The sequence below is a fragment of the Pipistrellus hanaki genome (assembly GCF_964339955.1).
Source record: "Pipistrellus hanaki genome assembly, chromosome: 15".
Lineage (NCBI taxonomy): Eukaryota > Metazoa > Chordata > Mammalia > Chiroptera > Vespertilionidae > Pipistrellus > Pipistrellus hanaki.
The window spans coordinates 48,626,453-48,646,634 of NC_140517.1; the positions used below are offsets into that span (position 1 = coordinate 48,626,453).

Below are 20,182 nucleotides of genomic sequence, written 5' to 3' on the forward strand. Positions count from 1 at the left end.
TAGATCTCTTTTCATATCCTCATACGTCTTATTCATCTTTTCTAGGAAATTCTTGAAAAACCTTATAAGCGTAGTTTTGAACTCTATATCCAGTCTCTTTTTGTCCTCCATTTCTTTCGTTTGTGATCTATTTCGTTGTCACATTTTGCAGTTACAGATGGGACGGGATTTAGGGTGGAGCCTACAGCCTTGGCCTCCGTCAGCCCCGCCCTATGCGGCTCCTGCGTCTCAGCGTCCTTCAGTACTCGCTGCAAAGCGCCTCTGAGAGAAAGGTGCCCTCGATTTTCGCCTGCTGCCAAACAGTCTATGCTCTCCCCCAATGAGCCTGGTATTGGGGTTCAGTTCAGTTGGAAGTGGAGTGGAGGTGGCGTTCAGAGCAGACTGGAGCCCCAGTTTCCTTCCGGCCAGGGCAATCCCGCGGCACAGCCGACCATCCCTTCTCTGCGCGCAATGTGAGTGCCTCCGGGACCTCCTTTCACTGCTTCCCCGGGGTACCGCTTCCCCGGGGTTCCGCCTTACAGCCCAGCTCCCTATGGATGAGCCTGGGTCCCCAGGGTCTGGCCTAGAACTGGGGTTCAGAGCAGTCACAACTGTGGCCCAGCATAGTCGGAGTTTTATCTCCTTCTCTCTAGGGAATGCCAGCCAGGCACTCGGCCTCCCTCCTCTCCGGCTCCGTCCTCTCCGCCTATGCTGCGTGTCTCCGTACCTTGGGCTTTTCCAGCTCCTCTACGCTTCCTTCTGGTTTTCTCCTTGCTTCTCGTAGAATTTCCAGTCAGTCGACTTTCCTGTAGTTGTGGGTAATGTCCATTTCATATTTTAGTTGTATTTTTTTGAAATTGTTGTGTGCGGCTCCGGCTAGGTGTTTACTTGGGCACAGCCATCTTGGATCCCTCTACTGTATTTTTTAATTTGGCTATTATGTTTTTTAATTTCACCTTTTGATGTGTTGTTTATAAAGTACTATTTTATCGTATTTTTACTTTGGTTATATAATATTTTTGGTGATATTATGGAGTTTTTATTTTTTCCCCACCTTTTTGGCTTTAAGATATTTAGTTCCATTATTTTATTTTATATTTTTTTAATATATTTTATTGATATTTTACAGAGAGGAAGGGAGAGAGAGCTAGAAACGTTGACGAGAGAAACATCCACCAGCCGCCTCTTGGACACCGCCCACTGGGGATGTGCCAACAACCAATGTACATGCCCTTGACCAGAATCGAACCCGGGACCCTTCAGTCCCCAGACTGACGCTCTACCACTGAGCCAAACTGGCTTCGGCTCATTTGATTTCTTTTATTTTGTATTTTTGATGATTCACTTTTTCTGTTTCTATGCATGACTTATATTTTGTAGAGATTTCAGAATTGTAAACAAGCAGTCTTTTGAACATTTTTTTCTATAAGAGGAGACAAATAATAGCCATCTGTGGAATCAATTCTACTTTCTATCAACAGTTTTCACTATTGTATTCTTGGTTCGGTTGTCTGTTTAATTTCCCAGTTAAGATGGTCTCGTTAGAGAGCTAGAAACGTCGATGAGAGAGAAACATCGACCAGCTGCCTTTTCACACCCCATACCAGGGATGTGCCTGCAACCAAGGTACATGCCCTTGACCGGAATCGAACCTGGGACCTTTCAGTCCGCAGACTGCCACTCTATCACTGAGCCAAACCGGCTTCGGCTAGTATTTTTATTTTTTTAATATATTTTATTGATTTTTTTTTTTTTTTTTTTTTTTAACAGAGAGGAAGGGAGAGGGAGAGAGAGTTAGAAACATCAGTGAGAGAGAAACATCGATCAGCTGCCTCCTGCACACCTCCTTATGTGGATGGGCCTGCAACCTATGTGCATACTATTGACCAGAATTGAACCGGGAACTTTCAGTCCGCACGTTGACACTCTGTCCACTGAGCCAAACCGGTTTTGGTATCTTTTTAGTCTTGATATACATCTTCATTACCACTGTTTGTGGTTCTCAATTTCTCATTGTTTCCTTGTAGCAGCCACTACAGGACTCTCATCATATACTGCCATTCTGTTCTCAATCTGTGTTCGCACTTCTTGTTGTTCAAGAAGTTTCAAAATAGGGAGGACATTGAATATGCACTTCCCTCATCGCTCTCTCTCCAGTGAAGTAACTGGACATTGGGAGTGTTTTTGTAATATTGCCATTGTGTGCCAGGGGTTTTAATCAGATATTATTGGAAAATATAAGGAACTTATTGCCCCTCTTTGATGTGAGTTTTCCTCATTGTACCTATCTTGAGCTTTGATTGAATTTTTTTCATGCTCTTGGAGTATTAAAAAATGTAATTTGGCCGGGACCGGTTTGGCTCAATGGATAGAGCGTCGGCTTGGGGACTGAAGGGTCCTGGGTTCGATTCCAGTCAAGGGCATGTACCTTGGTTGCGGGCATATGCCCAGTAGGGGGTGTGCAAGAGGCAGCTGATCGATGACTCTCTCTCTCTCATCAATTTTTCTAACTTTCTATCTCTCCCTTCCTCTCTGTACAAAATCAATAAAATATATTTTTTAAAAAAATGTAATTTGATGAATATGTGCTGTTAACTTCAAAGTTCACTGACATGATTGTCAAAACTTAAAAACTTGTGTGTGTGTGTGTGTGTGTGTGTGTGTGTTTTGTTTTTTTTTTTCAGCTATGTCATCTAAAGATAACCAGATCCTTATGCCAAAGCCTGAAATACAAGATTTATTCCCTGAAATAATACTGGTGAGATGTAAAAAGGTGTTGCCTTCATAATGTACACTTAATGAAAGCCTTGGAATTTGAGGAAGAATATGATAAGAAGGGAGGATATTAATTGAAACAGAACTAATCTGGAACACTTATAGTCAAATTCTTGTTACCTTAAGAAGTCAGGTGTATTATGCATTTGGGATTTTTCCAGTTTAAAATGAGTAACATTGGCAGATCAGTGTGTTTCTATACATGAAGATTGACAACAACTTTTTATTGTTTAGCATTCTTGGAAAGGAAATCTACAAAAGCTAGGAATTCACATATTCTCTAGTGTAAATATTTATTTGAATTATTTAAAATGTAGGGTGGAATTAAACTTTCATGCAATCATATCTAAGATGTATAGATTTATAACATACCTATAAAGTTAAAATGTGCACAATTGGGCAATCTTTTATGATTCCTTAAATTAAAATATTTTTTTTTATTTATTTCAGAGAGTGAGAGAGAGAAACAGGGAGAGGAAAACATCAATGATGAGAGAGAATCATTGGCTGCCTCCTCTGCATGCCTCCCACTGGGGACTGATCCTGCAGTCAGATCATTAACCCTTACTAATCATGGAACCATGACCATGTTTATCTTTCGAAGCTCAATCACTTAATCATGTTGGCTGGGCAATTTGGCAATCTTTTATACAAGGATTTATTCTTCTTCCTCTGACAATGTTTTGTATTTATTTTTTTATCTGTAATTTCAATAAATTAGGAAAGCTTTTTTTACACAGCCATCTTGGTTTAATGAGTATCACAAAATGGTCCATATGGAATGAGTGTACATGTTTAATGAAATTATAAATCTCACTACAGGTCTTTCTTTCTCCCATTATTACCAGAGTACACATAAAGAAGGTAGCAGTTATCAATGGATTAAACATTGGAAACATTTTAAGCAAGAGTTATATCTTAATCATCGGACAAGTGAGCTTGCAGAAGACCATTATAAAAGTGGCAAAGTCTTTGACCAAATGTCCAATCACAACATACATCAGGTTATTCCTATTGTGGAGAAGACACACAAAGGAAGTAAATGTGTCCAGTCTTTTCAACAATCTTCAAGTTATAATGAACAAGAGAATATTCATACTGGGGAGGAGGCTTACATTTGGGATCCTTGTGGTAGAATCTTTAGTCAAGTATTCAATCTAAATAAAATGAAAAAAATCCATAGTGGAGGAAAACCTTATACATGTAAAAATTCTGGCCAAATATGTAATTGGCTCTCTGGTTGCACTGTAAATCATAGAACTTATACTAGAGAAAAGCCTTATAAATGTACAGAATGTGGCAAAGCCTTTGGCAGCTCTTCAGTCCTTATTAAGCATCAGAGAGTTCATACTGGAGATAAGCCTTATAAATGTAGAGAATGTGGCAAAGCCTTTAGATGGTCCGCAAACCTTACTTATCATGAGAGAACTCACACCGGAGAGAAGCTTTATAAATGTAGTGAATGTGGCAAAGGATTCATTTCTGCACCATCCCTTAATTGTCATCAGAGAATTCATACTGGAGAAAAGCCTTACAAATGTAGCGCATGTGGTAAAGCCTTTAGCCAGTCTTCACACCTTACTTACCATCTGGGAGTTCATACAGGAGAGAAGCCATATAAATGTGAAAAGTGTGGCAAAGCCTTTAGGAATTCCTCATTCCTTACTTATCATCAGAGAATTCACATTGGAGAGAAGCCTTATAAATGTAGGGAATGTGGCAAAGCATTCAGTAAAACATCATCCCTTAATTATCATCAGAGAATTCACACTGGAGAGAAGCCGTATAAATGTAGAGAATGTGGCAAAGCCTTTGGTAGCTCCTCCCACCTTACTACCCATCAAAGAGTTCATACTGGAGAGAAGCCTTATAAATGTAGGGAATGTGGCAAAGCATTCAGTAAAACATCATCCCTTAATTACCATCAGAGAATTCACACTGGAGAGAAGCCGTATAAATGTAGAGAATGTGGCAAAGCCTTTGGTAGCTCCTCCCACCTTACTACCCATCAAAGAGTTCATACTGGAGAGAAGCCTTATAAATGTAGGGAATGTGGCAAAGCATTCAGTAAAACATCATCCCTTAATTATCATCAGCAAATTCACACCGGAGAGAAGCCTTATAAATGTAGAGAATGTGGCAAAGCCTTTGGCAGCTCTTCAGTCCTTACTAGGCATCAGAAAGTTCATACTGGAGAGAAGCCATATACATGTAGAGAATGTGGCAAAGCCTTTTGCCAGTCCTCATCCCTTAAAAAGCATCAGAGCGTTCACAGTGGAGATAAACCTTATAAATGTAGAGAATGTGGCAAAGCATTCCGTGAGTCCACAAAGCTTAATCGACATCAGAGAGTTCATACTGGAGAGAAGCCTTATAAATGTAGAGAATGTGGCAAAGCCTTTGGCAGCTCTTCAGTCCTTACTAGGCATCAGAAAGTTCATACTGGAGAGAAGCCATATACATGTAGAGAATGTGGCAAAGCCTTTTGCCAGTCCAAATCCCTTAAAAAGCATCAGAGCGTTCACACTGGAGATAAACCTTATAAATGTAGAGAATGTGGCAAAGCATTCCGTGAGTCCACAAAGCTTAATCGACATCAGAGAGTTCATACTGGAGAGAAGCCTTATAAATGTAGAGAATATGGCAACGTCTTTAGCTGTTCCTTCTCCCTTCATGAACATCAGCGAATTCATTCTGGAGAGAAGTCTTATAAATGTGGAAAATGTGGCAAAGCTTTTAGTAGGCCCTCACAACTTACTTGTCATCAGCGAATTCACACCGGAGAGAAGCCTTATAAATGTAGAGAATGTGGCAAAGCCTTTGGTAGCTCCGCCAACCTTACTACCCATCAAAGAGTTCATACTGGAGAGAAGCCTTATAAATGTAGGGAATGTGGCAAAGCATTCAGTAAAACATCATCCCTTAATTATCATCAGCGAATTCACACCGGAGAGAAGCCTTATAAATGTAGAGAATGTGGCAAAGCATTCCCTGAGTCCACAAAGCTTAATCGACATCAGAGAGTTCATACTGGAGAGAAGCCTTATAAATGTAGGGAATGTGGCAAAGCATTCAGTAAAACATCATCCCTTAATTATCATCAGCGAATTCACACCGGAGAGAAGCCTTATAAATGTAGAGAATGTGGCAAAGCATTCCCTGAGTCCACAAAGCTTAATCGACATCAGAGAGTTCATACTGGAGAGAAGCCTTATAAATGTAGGGAATGTGGCAAAGCATTCAGTAAAACATCATCCCTTAATTATCATCAGCGAATTCACACCGGAGAGAAGCCTTATAAATGTAGAGAATGTGGCAAAGCATTCCCTGAGTCCACAAAGCTTAATCGACATCAGAGAGTTCATACTGGAGAGAAGCCTTATAAATGTAGGGAATGTGGCAAAGCCTTTAGCCATTCTTCATCTCTTACTTATCATCAAAGAGTTCATACTTGAGAGAAGTCTTACTGATGTGAGGAGTAGCAGATGTGAGGAGTATTAGAAGTGTTTACCAGGGAGAACTTAGTGAATATCACAGAATTTATTCTGGGAAAAAGCCAAATTAATTTGTAAAATATAAAAAAGCCTTTCCATGCTATTCATGTATTACTGTACTTGACAGTCTTCATACTAAAGAGAGACCTTACAAAACTAGGGAATGGGCTAGAGCCATGGTCGGCAAACTGTAGCTCACAAGCCACATGCAGTTCTTTGGCGCTTTGAGTGTGGCTGTTTCACAAAATACTACGGCTTGGTTGAGACTATTTTGAAAAAGTGGCATTAGAAGAAGTTTAAAAATTTTGGCTCAAAATAAATTTCAATCATACCGTTGATATTTGGCTCTGTTGACTAATGAGTTTGCAGACCACTGGGCTATAGCATTTACCCTCAGATCAAAGTTTCCTGAACATCAGAGATTTTATAGTGAAGAAAAGCCTGTAGAAAATGTGAGGAAGACTTTAATGTGTGGTCAAACTTAGTTCACATTTTAAGAATCATTCTAGCCAAAACCGGTTTGGCTCAGTGGATAGAGCATCGGCCTGCGGACTGCAAGGTCCCAGGTTCGATTCCGGTCAAGGGCATGTACCTTGGTTGCGGGCACGTCCCCAGTAGGGGGTGTGCAAGAGGCAGCTGATCGATGATTCTCTCTCATCGATGTTTCTAACTCTCTATCCCTCTCTCTTCCTCCCTGTAAAAAATCAATAAAATATATTTTTAAAAAAAGAAAAAAAAGAACTGGGACTCAAAACACCCACATTTAAAAAAAAAAAAATCATTCTAGCCAAAACCAGTTTTGCTAAGTGGATAGAGCGTCGGCCTGTGGACTGAAAGGTCCTAGGTTCGATCCCGGTCAAGGGCATGTACATTGATTGCGGGCCCATCCCCGGTAGGGCTTGTGCATGAGGCAGTTGGTCGATGTTTCTCATCCATGTTTCTAGCTCTATATCTCTCCTTTTCTCTCTGTAAAAAAATCAATAAAATATGGTTTAAAAAAAAAAAAAAAAGAATCATTCTGCCCAAACTGGTTTGGCTCAGTGGATAGAGCATTGACCTGTGGACTGAAAGGTCCTGGGTTCGATCCTGGTCAAGGGCATGTACATTGGTTGCGAGCACATCTTCTGTGGGGATTGTGCAGGAGGCAGCTGGTCGATGATTCTCTCTCATCGATGTTTTTGGCTCTCTATCCCTTTCCCTTTCTCTCTGTAAAAAAATCAATAAAATACATTTTTTTAAAAAAAGAATCATTCTAAGGAGAAACAAAAAAGTATTTTTCCAAAGACTTAACCATAGATTTAATCTTCATTGAGAATGATAAAATTAGGCCTTATTAATTATAAGACTTATGTCCTCATTTATATCTTCTACAACATCTGTTTGTTATTATTACTGGATAGAAGCCCAGCAAATAAAAAGCATGTATGAAAGCTTATTCAGTATGCAAAACTTAGTTGAAAGCAAAATTCATACTGGAGAGAAACGATACAAATGTAAATATTATCCTAAAACCTTTCATCAATACGCATACTTTATTCCATATAATGGAATACATTCTAGAGGGAAACCTTAAAACTGAAGAATGTGCCGACACTGGTTTGGCTCAGTGGATAGAGTGTCGGCCTGCAGATGGAAGGGTTCTATTTTGGTCAAAGGCACGTACCTTGGTTGCGGGCACATTCCCAGTGCAGGAGACATCTGATCTATGTTTTTTTCTTCTTATATTATCATTCAGATTCTTCTACTTTATTGATTGTACTTTTCAGAAAAAGTCTGCGTACTGCGCATCCGATTAGTCCTACTCTCTCTCAGAGGTTAATTGCTGTTGAGTTTGGGAAAGTGAGCGTAGCTGTGGATTGAGTGCTGGCCAAAGGTCAACTACATCAGTACTAATCTTTGCTCCAACAAGTCTTGAAAAACATTTGTGACCTCGATTTGAACATCTTGCATTATCTTTTTCAATTCATTTGTTCAGATAATACTGAAAGGACCGAAAGATGATCTCAGATCTCCTCCATTGTAGCCAACATCCTCGATAGAATATCCATTCCCATTGGTGGTGGCTTCTGCTTCTTTGATGTCTCCTCCGCTATTTGTGTGTGGGTTATTTCTCTGACAAGCTCGGCATTCTCAGCTTCAGAACCAGAGATCTGCGATGGCGTCGGACTTTCTCAAGGCGATTCTGAAAATGTTTCACTTGGAGTGCATATTTCAACACCTCTAAATTCTGCGACTTGTGTTGTTTTTCTTCGTTTGGTGGGTGCCTTCTTCTCTTGTGTGCACGTTCTCTTCTCCCTGCGCATCCCTGTGGATCTGGGTGCTTGGTTGTCGGCCATTGTGTCAACTACCATGTTTTTTTTTGGTTTGTTTGTTTTTTAAATACATTTTATTGATTTTGTACAGAGAGGAAGGGAGAGAGATAGAGAGTTAGAAACATCGATGAGAGAGAATCATCAATCAGCTGCCTCTTGTACACCCCCTACTGGGGATATGCCGGCAACCAAGGTACATGCCCTTGAACGGAATCAAACCCAGGACCTTTCAGTCACCAAGCCGACGCTCTATCCATTGAGCCAAACCAGTCTCGGCCTACCATGTTTTTCTGAAGTGAATATCAGATGAGGTAGATAACTGATGATTCAAATAGCTGAACTTTACTGTGATGAGGTCTGGTCTCTTAATGCAGAACGATCCATTCCCGATGCGAGCCTTTCAAGAAGCCTTGAAACTGCAGTGAGTTGCTCGTGACTTGACTCTTTTGCTTTTCTCATCTGAGCCTACAACTGCATCAATCTCCGCATTGGTCATTCCGTAGATGGCTCTTAGGCTCTCATAGTCGAGTTGTGCCAGCTTTATCTTTTTGAATTGTGACTCCCGGAGTGCCTCCTCAATCTCCAGCTTGGAGACCTCTGCATTGAGCTCTTTTGTGGTTCTGTAGTCCCTAAATGTTCCTTCATTCTTTCTTTTAAACAACAGAGCAGCCCTGAAGAGAATTGGAAATGACTGTGGAGTAAGTAAGTTATGGCCCTCAAGCTTAAGAATTTTCAAGTATTGAAACTTCTTCTCAGTATGTTGTTCAATAAGCTTCTTTTCAAGCTTAACAAACCTTGCAGCATCAGCAGACACCTGTTGAATAATCATCACACTTGAGAATCCATCATTGATAAGAGATCTGATTATCGAATAAGAAGTCATTTCTGCAAATGATGAAAATAGCTTGAGTTGAATAACAAAGGCTCTTGAGGTAAGCCCAGGAAGATCTTGGTCATCGATAAATAAGAGTTTGTTCAAGATTTTCACATCGAGTTCTTCAGAGCCCAACCATTCAGCGGGCTCACGAAGGTCCAAGGCTAGGTCTAGATCAATGGTTGGCGCCTGAATCCCAGGGAACAGGATCACATGGAGTGCATTGAATCTTCTATTGATCGTTTGCATAGGGTTTTTTTGAGGTCTTTTGACAAGGTAGAACGTCATAGCCAGTGCAATCTTGACGACTCTTTTTGCCGCCATATCATCTAACTCTACATTTGGTCCCCATTCAATAGGCTGTGTGGAGGCATTTGCTGATTCTCTATTGGCATGGATGTAGTTGTCCCATGGTATCCCCTCTAGATCGTATAAGAGAGGAAATGTGGCCAGAAGACATGTGACGCTCATGGAGACTCCACCGCCTATAGTTATCTGTTTCATAAGAGTTAAATTCTGCAGATTTGTACCTGCGGCTTGGCATACTTGTTCATGAGGAGATAGATACACTTTCACACTAGTACAACATACCAGCTCTATGTGAGAATACATTGTGTCTGATTCATGTTTTTCTCTCCTCGATGTTTCTAGCTCTCTCTTACTCTCTGTAAAAAAAAAAAATCAATAAAATTTTTAAAAACAGAAGAATGTGGAAAATCATGTAGTTGGATCTTCAGTCTCAGTAAATATTAGGGATTATAATGGGGTAGAAATTCTGTATTCATGATATAAGACAAAGGACTTTTGTTCAAAATATTCCGTTTACAAAACTAATGAATTTATGCCTTAAAGTGTCTTTAAAGATATAAAAACTTGACCCAAGTATGTAATTGAGAGGTCACACTGGAGAAAAACTTTATAAATGTAGAGAATGTGGCAAAATCTTCCGTGTTGTGTTATTCCTTGATCAGAGAGTTCACACGGGAGAGAAACCTAATAAATGTAGATAGTGTGGCAAAACCTTTAGCAGCTCCTCAGACCTTACTAAGCATCAGAGTTCACACTGGAGGGAAGCCTCATGAATGTAGATAATTTGGGAAAATCTTTATCCAGTCTTTATCCCTTATTAATCATCAGCTAGTTCACACTGCAGAGAAACATTGCACCAGATAAATATTGAGAATGCGGCAAATCCTTTGGCAGCTCCTCATTCCTTACTAAGCATCAGAGAGTTTATTCTGTACAGAAGCCTTATACATGTAGAAGATATAATGCAGTCATCAGTGTTCCTGCTTTACTGTACATCAGAGTTATTTATTCTTTAAAGTATTTTTTATTGATTTTCTGACAGGAAAGGAGAGGGATAGAGAGTTAGAAACATCAATGAGAGAAACATCGATCAGCTTCCTCCTGCACACTCCCCACTGGAGATGCGCCCGCAACAAAGGCACATGACCTTGACCGGAATCAAACCTGGGACCCTTCAGTCCACAGGCCAACGTTCTATCCACTAAGACAAACCGATCAGGGCTACAGCAGAGTTCTTACTTGAGAGAAGACTTTCAAATGTGAGGAATGTTGTAAGTCCTTTAACACCTCTGAGAACTTACAAAACATCATAGATTTCATCCTGGCAGAAAGCCTTATGAATGTGAAAAATGTAGAAAAGCCTTTAACTGTACCTGAGACTTCATACTAGACAGTCCTTACAATTGTAGAGCGTGTGCAAGAGCCTTTACCCACAGCTCAAATTTTACTGAATAAAATGTATATAGTGGTGGAAAACCTTACACTGTAAAGAATGTGAGAAAGCCTTTAATTTGAGGTCTAATCTTAACTTTTTCAGAATCATTCTAAAGAGAAAGGGCAATAATACAAAGTTTTCATCCAAAGATTTAACCATAGTTTATCATTTAAAATGATGAAATTAGGTCTTACAAATTATGAGGCATACTTTATTTTATTTTTAAAAAATATATTGATTTTTTACAGAGAGGAAGGGGAGAGGGATAGAAAGCTAGAAACATCCTTGAGAGAGAAACATCCATCAGCTGCCTCCTGCATGCCCCATACTGGGGATGTGCCTGCAACCAAGGTACATGCCCTTGACTGGAATCGAACCTGGGACTCTTCATTCCACAGGCCAATGCTGTATCCACTGAGCCAAACCAGTTTCGGCTATTCTTACTTTCTTGATTGTAGCCTAATGTTGGTCATTCTTTGTAGAGGAACCCCAGAGACCAACCCTCTTATTATTTTGGTTGCAAAGTTATTTTGTATATTTATGGCCTGACCAGAGGTATGTCTTTTGGCATTAGCTGTCCCTGCAGTGTTTTCCAAGCCATCACTGCAAGTTCCAGGGACAGCAGGATAGTGGAGACAAATGAAACCACATTTTTTTTACTTTTCCAGTATCCAGTGCTGAATTTGTACAAGGTGGTAAACATCAGTTCCTATGCATGTGCCACCCAAAGGACTGACAAAATCATTGCAGAGACAAGATGTTCAATATTCTTCTACTCTACTTTCTGACATTCCCATGGGGCATTCATTTGTATATCTATCTCCTGATATTTTGTGACCAGGACTCATCTGGGGATGTGCCCACAACCAAGGTACATGCCCTTGACCAGAATCGAACCTGGGACCTTTCAGTCAGCAGGTTGAAGCTCTATCTACTGAGGCAAACCAGTTTCGGGTGTACATACTCTGTGTGTGTGTGTGTGTACACATTTAGTTTTATTGTAACAAAGCAACTTGTACACTTTTAACGTTTAAAACTGAGCATCTTTTCATTCCAGTGAAACAAAAAGAAAATTTAAAAATAAACAGGAACAAAATTACAATAGAGAAATGTCAATTCCGAATAAGATCCTACAGGTTTTGCTGATTCTACCATCGAGTGGCAGGGCTCAAGTCATCATTAGGAGAGAATTTTATTTTAAATATGTCATCTTAGACTGCATGGATGTCAGTTAAACATCACAATTAAACATGCTAAAGGAGAAGCTATGTTGTCAAAATGCCCACTTAACCCACCCAAACATCTCAACCCCACCCTTTGCTCACCTTCTATCGATATAACACCCCCCCCCTTTTTTTTTCTTTTTTTAAACAAGAGAAAGTAGACAGATACATGTTGGTAAATGCTAACTGTCCATATTCACATAGAGACACAGTGTAAACTCTGAGCCCAATATACAGAGAAAGGAGGAAAAAAAGCTAGAATTCTATGCACTACTACACAGGGGCCTAGCAACCTCCAGCTCCCAGCAAAGCTAAGGGACCAGAAGGTTTTTCTTTTTCCCCACAGAGCATGGTGGTGGTGATTCCATTAAGTTTTTCTTGAGACAGGAAGGGATAAAAATGAATTTGGGCTGAAACCGGTTTGGCTCAGTGGATAGAGCCTCGGTCTGTGGACTGAAAGGTCCCAGGTTCAATTCCGGTCAAGGGCATGTACCTTGGTTGCGGGCACATCCCCAGTAGGAGGTGTGCAAGAGGCAGCTGATCGATGATTCTCTCATCGATGTTTCTAACTCTATCCCTCTCTCTTCTTCTCTGTAAAAAAATCAATAAAATATATATATTTTTAAAATGAATAAAATGAATTTGGAACAGAAAGGGGCAAAGATTCTTTTCCCACTGTATTCTGCTCAAGGTACATCCCCCCCAAATAAGGTGAGAACCATGGTGCAAAGGAGAGAAAAAGAGACCTCACAAACAGGGTGACTGAGCACAAGGGGTGGAGGGGGGTGGGGGAGAAATAGGAAAAAAAGACTGCAACTTCCTCCCAGGGACTGGAGAAATTTAAAAAGGGTTGGAATCCATCAGTGTTCATTAGTCCTCTTCTCCTTCATCTTCCTCTCCTTCCCCCTCATCATCATCTTCACCTTCCTCCTCATCCCCTTCTTCATCAATATCTTCCAACCCTTCCTCTTCTTCATCATCATCATCTTCTCCTTCCCCTTCTTCATCATCCATGTCAGGAACCAAGTTGCACTGTAAAGGATTTGGCCAAATGTCATCTTTTTTAAAAAAAAATATATTTTATTGATTTTTGTACAGAGAGGAAGGGAGAGAGATAGAAAGCCAGAAACATCGATGAGAGAGAGAGTCATTGATCAGCTGCTTCTTGCACAGCCCCTACCGGGGATATGCCCGCAACCAAGGTACATGCCCTTGACTGGAATCGAACCCGGGACCCTTCAGTCCCCAAGCCGACGCTCTATCCACTGAGCCAAACTGGTCTCAGCCCAAATGTCATCTCTGATGACTTCTAACACGTGCACCTGCAGCAGAATGGTCAGTAAGCCAGGTGAAGGAGCTGCCGGGTTCCTCATGCTGTCTCTTCCTGCTGGCTTCATTCTGTGTTTGACTTGAACGTCTCTTCAAGTCCTTTCCGGATTTCCATTGGATTTCAGTGGACTTTGAAGATGGATCACCACTCTCATTCAGATGAAACTCTTTGGAGAGAACTTTATTTTCGAAGGAAGGATTTTCATTAAAATAAAAAAAAAAAGTCTATTCTGTAACCTGATTTAATATCTTCAAGTTCTTTCACTTCAACTCTTGTCAAATAATGCAGCGCCTCTTCATCCTCTTCCCCAAGCAGTGCAGACACTGGTGGATGGTTGGCAAATGTTGTTACCCCAAATATTTGGGATTTTGGCGATCAATTCTGACCTCTTCTGAAAAAATGGTTGGCGGAGTTTGTTATGTTTCTGTTCTACTTTCAAAAATCTCCTCACTGGCTTGTCCATGAAGTCTTGTCTGTTTCATTTTGTACTTCATCAACATGTTCAATCGCTTCTTGCTGTTCTTTTTCTGAGGTCTCCTTGGCCCTGTTGTGGTTGGAGTTGAGCTCCTTTTACTGACTTTGACCGCCAGTGCCGACAGTGTGCTGCTCCGCCTGTGTGTGGGGGGGGGGGGGGGGAGGGTGTGTGTGGTGTGTGTGTGGGGGTGTGTGTGTGGTGTGTGTGTGGGGGGGGGGTGTGGGGGGAGGGTGTGTGTGGTGTGTGTGTGTGTGGGGAGGGTGTGTGTGCTGTGTGTGTGTGTGTGTGTGTCTGTATGTTTGGGGTGTGGGGGGTGTGTGGAGGTGTGTGTGTATGTGTGGGGTGTGTGTGGTGTGTGTGTGGGGGGGAGGGTGTGTGTGGGGTGTGTGTGTGTGGGGGGTGTGTGTGTGTGGGGGGGGTGTGTGTGTGGGGGTGTGGGGTGTGTGTGTGGGGGAGGGTGTGTGTGGTGTGTGTGTGGTGTGTGTGTGGGGGGTGTGTGTGGGGGGTGTGTGTGGGGGGTGTGTGTGTGTGGGGGGAGGGTGTGTGTGGTGTGTGTGTGGGGTATGTGTGTGTGGGGGTGTGTGTGTGGTGTGTGGGGGGGAGGGTGTGTGTGTGGTGGGTGTGGGGTGTGTGTGTGTGTGGGGAGGGTGTGTGTGGTGTGTGTGTGTGGGGTGTGTGTGTGGGGTGTGTGTGTGTGTGTGGTGTGTGGGGTGTGTGTGTGGGGGGGAGGGTGTGTGTGTGGGGGGGTGTATGTGTGGGGTCTGTGTGGTGTGTGTGGGGTGTGTGTGTGTGGGGGTGTGTGTGTGGGGGGGAGGGTTGGGGTGTGTGTGTGGTGTGTGTGGGGTGTGTGTGTGTGTGTGGGGGGTGTGTGTGGGGGGTGTGGGGTGTGTGTGTGTGGGGGAGGGTGTGTGTGTGGGGTGTGGGGTGTGTGTGGTGTGTGTGTGTGGGGGGTGTGTGTGTGGTGTGTGTGTTGTGTGTGGGGTGTGTGTGTGTGGGTGTGTGTGTGGGGGGGGAGGGGTGTGTGTGTGGGGGGAGGGGGGTGTGTGTGGGGAGGGTGTGTGGGGAGGGTGTGTGGTGTGTGTATGTGTGGGGTGTGTGTGGTGTGTGTGGGAGGGGTGGGGTGTGTGTGGTGTGTGTGTTGTGTGTGGGGTGTGTGTGTGGGGGGGGGTGGGGGTGTGTGTGTGTGGGGAGGGGTGTGTGTGTGTGGGGAGGGTGTGTGTGTGGTGTGTGTGTGTGTGTGTGTGGTGTATGTGTGTGTGTGTGTGGTGGTGATGGTGGTGGTGGTGGAGCTGGGAGGGGGAGAGCAGGGAAGGCGAAGGGGGTGGACAGCGGTTTCCGCTCAGGCCACAGGCGCTTGGGTGCTTGCTCCCTCAGGCTGCCTCCTCCTGCACTGCTTGCTCTCCCTCCCCCTGCCTTGCGCGGGCTTCCCTCACAGCCTGGGGACGAGGGAGAGGCTGGGGCGGCATGCTAGAGCATTGCCCTGCAGACTGAAAGGTCCCAGGTTTGATTCCAAGCAAGGGCATGTACCTTGGTTGCGGGCACATCCTAGGTAGGAGGTGTTCAGGAGGTAGCTGATTGATGTTTCTCTCTCATTGATGTTGCTAACTCTCTATCCCTTTCCCTTCCTCTCTGTAAAGTCAATTTAAAGAAACTTTAAAAAAAATTGTATTGTTTTCCAAATATAAGGAAAACTGACAGGAGACGTTCTCCATTAATATACTCTGAGTGGCCAGAGTATCATGATCTCTGGCCACGCAGTAAATATATATTTATTGAATTCCTGGATGGGTGGGGTCTGGCCATCCTGAGCATGGGGTGTGGACAAGGGCGGTTGGCTGGCTTGCCTGCTGGTAGAACTCCTGATCCGGGGGACAATTTGCATATTATCCTTTTATTATATAGGATATACACTGAGTGGTGAGATTATTATGTGTTCAGAAATCATAATAGTCTGGTGAGGCAGTGTAAATGTCCCATTAACTGGGTTATAGGGACTATTGAAGTAAAAATATTCATTTAAAAATGCATTACCAGAACACAAAGACTTCGAAGATTACAACTTACAATTAGGGAATTTTTATTCCTTGAAAAATATGTAAATTAACGTGTTTCCCTCTGTGTTGGATGGGACCTTCTCAGGTGGCTAACCATGAATGATAGCTGGGTCTGTCTCTGACACCCCCATCCACCTGCTTCCCTAACTCAAGCTGCCTCTCCATTCAGATGGGGAGACAGGGAGGGGCTGAGAGAGCAGGCTGCCCTCCCCCTCCCACCTCTTCCTCACTGAGGATTGAAGGCAAATTGGAGGCAGAAAGTTTCTGGTTTCAAACCCAATCTGCCAGCCTTTTCAGTTCACTGTAACTTCCCTGTGAGAATGTGTAACCGGCCTGTGAAGATCCTGGGAAAGACACCTCCCTGGAAATGTGCAGCTGAAGGGCAGGCCAGCCAGGAGCTCTGAGCACAGCCCCTGGGATCTGGAAACTTCTGTGTGAATTCCAGATTCTTCCTCTCTTTTTTTTTTTTTTTTTTTTTTTTTTTTTTTTAATATATTTTATTGATTTTTCACAGAGAGGAAGAGAGAGGGAGAGAGTTAGAAACATCGATGAGAGAGAAACATTGATCGGCTGCCTCTTGCACACTCCCTACTCCCCCACTGGGGATCTGCCCACAACCAAGGTACATGCCCTTGACCAGAATCGAACCTGAGACCCTTAAGTCCACAGGCCAACGCTCTATCCACTGAACCAAACCGGTTTTCGGCTCCTCCTCCCCTCTTTAGGCTTTTGCCACAGCTGCCATTTGTTCTATAAAACCCTATGGTTGTTCCATTAAGGAGGTACTGGCCCTCTCCTCCCTTTAAAGAAGCAAAATCCCCGCCCTCTCTGCTCCTGTCTCTTCTCTCCTTGTGAATCCTGTCACAGCCGCGCCACCAGCCAAACCCCAACAATGACGGGAACTCCCCCAGGAAGGGCTGTCCCTGTGGGAGGAGGGGCGGGGCCCAGGCCGCCCCCTGGCTCCGCCCCGCCCCGCCCTCTGGCCCCGGCCCCGCCCCCACCGCAGAGCCGCTCCGCTCAGGCCCCGCCCCCGCAGGGAGGCGCACGCGCAGTCCTGGCAGCCGGAAGCGGCTGCGGAGGGGCCGGTGGCGGCTCCCTGAGGCGGTGTCTGAGCTTTAAAGCCGCTGCTCCCGGCCCCTCCCCGCAGGGCGGGCTGAGGGCGCTGCGGGCGCTGAAGTCCGTGTGGGAGCCCCGCCCGGAGCCCCTCCCAGCGGTGAGTGCGCGTCCCGGGGGCTGCGCAGTGGAGGCGCCGCGTTCCTCTGAGGGAAACTGAGGCCCGGCCCGCGGTCTGTCCGCCTGTGGCTGTGGGCCCGCCCGCCGCGTGGTTTTCCCGCCGAAAACCGTCCCCGGGGCCGCCGGGGGCCCCCGCGGGGCTGGAGGTCTGGTCAGTGGTTCCCGCCCTTTGCCCTCCCCCGCCCGGCGCTTCCCGCCCAAAGAGCCCGGATGGCCCCGGCCTGGGGGTCTGAGCCCGCCCTCCTGGGCCCCCCATTAATCAGGTCTGAGTGCCAGGGGGGCACAGTTTCCAACTGGCAGCAGCGGGGACGCGGGCGCGGGGAGGGAAAGACGCAGACGTGTGTGGAGATGGGAGCAGAGAGACCAGGAGAGGAAATGGGCTTTGGGAGTCTCATGGTCCAGGTTTAGGGACAGACAGAGAGAGAAGGGGCGGCCCTAGCTTGTTTGGCTCAGTGGATAGAGCATCCGCCTGTGCACTGAAGGGGTCCCAGGTGTGATTCCGGTCAAGGGCACATGCCTGGGTTGAGGGCGAGGTCCCCAGTCGGCAGCCGATCAATGATTCTCGCTCATCATTGATGTTTCTATCTCTCTCTCCCTCTCCTTTCCTCTCTACATCAATAAAATATATATTTTTAAAAATGAAAAGGGGAGTAAAAGCAGGGAGAGGAAGGAGGACACAGGTAAGGACCGCAGTGGAGAGAAAGGGAACAGGGAGACAGACAGATCCATAGACAGAAATACATAAGAGTGGGAAGAGGGGAACCCTGATCTGGGTGAGGGGTGAGCTGATGGTGTGTGGATGGTTAAGTTATGATTTATTGGCTTGTTGCTTTATTTGTGTGTGTCTGTGTGTTTGCCTGTGTGTGTGTGTGTGTGTGTGTGTGTGTGTGTGTATTAAGGACATTTCTATTGATCTCTCAGGCGAGGAGAAGGAGAAAGAGAAAGAAAAATCACGGAGGAGAGACAGTCATTGATCATCTGCTTCCTGCATGCCCCTCACTGGGGATCAAACATGTAACCTGGCCACATGCCCTGACTAGGAATCTAACCATGACCTCCTGGTTCTTAGGTCCAATCTCAACCAGTGAGCATGGCTTTATGTAGTTAATTTAACATCTGAATTGTCTTATTCAGATTTGAATGAGAGTCACAAATCTCCAGTGCGTAAGGCTTGGGAATTTTATAATAATTTGCTTCCATTTGCAATCCGTATTCACTCAGAGGGGAGACACTTGTCTGTTGCTCATGGATCCCTTGTCATTTCCTGCGATGGCAACAAAGAGGTGATCTGTGTCTGTCACCACCTGATGCTTTTTCAAGGAATATTGGAAGCCTCAGCTTTGTGGCTGTGGTGTTTTGTGAGTGAGTGTGTGTGTGTGTGTGTGTGTGTGTGTGTGTTACTTCAATTGATTTACTTTTTCTATGTCTGACAATTTATTATTTAAGAACATCCTGAAGTAAATCCTCTGGGTCTTCTCAGATACCCTGAGGAGCTTAAAAAATGCCCTCAGGTGCACTTTCCCCCATGGAGGAGGACAGCTGCTCTGGGTGGGGCATCATTGGTCACTGAGGTGCCCGGGTGATTGGAAGGTGAGGACAGGATTAGCAGGAGGGTTGCAGGAGCCTTTGTGAGAGTGGGAGCAGGCTTTGTTCAGGGGAGGTAAAGGGGTGCTCGGTTTGGTTTGGGGGTCAGGACAGCAGCTCATGTCATTTCTGTAGGAGTTTGTGGAAGTCTTTGGGAGGAGGACAGATGAAGACACAGAAAAACTCACAGTGTGGCTCCATGTAGGAGCTCATTGTTGCTGACTTCAGTGACCCAGGACATGAGGGGTGACCTTTTCCTCATTTCCAGGTCCTGACGGTGAGGTGAGGGGAGCTGATTGAGATGCTGTGCTGACGTCTTTGAAGGCACATTCTGTGGCTCCTCAACACACTGTCACCTGAGAAGACAACTCAGAGCCCGATCAGCACCAGGACCAATGGCTGCTTCTCAGGTAAACGATGTGTCCTGAGTCCCAGGCTGTGTTTCCTTTTCCTCTGACAGCTGTGGATTTAGAACCTGCCACTTCTGATGTTGGTGCTATTCACGTTCTTTCCCTTTTCTTATTTAATTACTGTTTTTCTTGTGAAAGTCAAGGTCAGCAGTTTATATAGTTTTGTCCTTCGGCCCAGAGTCTTCTCTGCATTCATGTTATGCAGGCTCTGCCAGGTCAAGAATATTTCCCACCTTCAATTGATGACTTTTACCTACTGAAAACATTCCTCTCTGACAGATCAGCCTTGGAAGGCAGCCATGTCTAACATCCCTACTAGGATGGGGCCAGAAGCCTGGGTATCGGTGAAAAAGAGAAATGTAGCTTTTAGGTTCAAGTGGCTGCAGCATCAGCTCTAGAATAGGGGTAAGAAAATGCACATTTTAAAAAATATATATATTTTATTGATTTTTTTACAGAGAGGAAGAGAAAGGGGTAGAGAGTTAGAAACATAGACAAGAGAGAATCACCAATTACCTGCCTCTTGCACACACCCTGGTGGGGATGTGCCCGCAACCAAGGTACATGCCCTTGACCGGAATCGAACCTGGGACTTTTCAGTCCCCAGGCCAACGCTCTGTCCACTGAGCCAAACCAGTTTTGGCAGAAAATGCACATCTTACTGCTCAGGATAGCTCAGCAAGTTCTGAAAAGAA

At 44.4% G+C, this 20,182-nt stretch overlaps 1 protein-coding gene and 1 pseudogene across 8 annotated transcripts in view; one reads left to right on the top strand and one right to left on the bottom strand.

Annotated features, from left to right (window-relative positions):
* LOC311633328 (uncharacterized protein) overlaps positions 1-20,182 on the top strand; it is a 164,584-nt gene that overhangs the window by 91,553 nt on the left and 52,849 nt on the right. For 3 of the 7 annotated variants that reach the window (XM_084905819.1, XM_084905818.1, XM_084905817.1), the window contains 2 exons: positions 2,664-2,737; positions 3,603-6,224. The exons of 1 other annotated variant lie outside the window; for it this stretch is intronic. In XM_084905819.1, coding sequence (XP_084761945.1) covers positions 2,664-2,737; positions 3,603-6,209 — 2,681 coding nt within the window. In that variant the 3' untranslated portion in view covers positions 6,210-6,224. Of the gene's footprint in view, positions 1-2,663; positions 2,738-3,576; positions 6,225-19,345; positions 19,488-20,182 lie in introns of those variants that run through there. 3 more of the 7 variants (XM_084905821.1, XM_084905822.1, XM_084905820.1) reach the window with 2 other exon arrangements.
* On the bottom strand, positions 11,476-19,318 carry LOC311633820 (protein SET-like; annotated as a pseudogene). Its single transcript has 3 exons — positions 19,266-19,318; positions 13,718-14,343; positions 11,476-13,483 (listed from the first exon to the last, which is right to left on the bottom strand). The product of its transcript is annotated as a protein SET-like (transcript).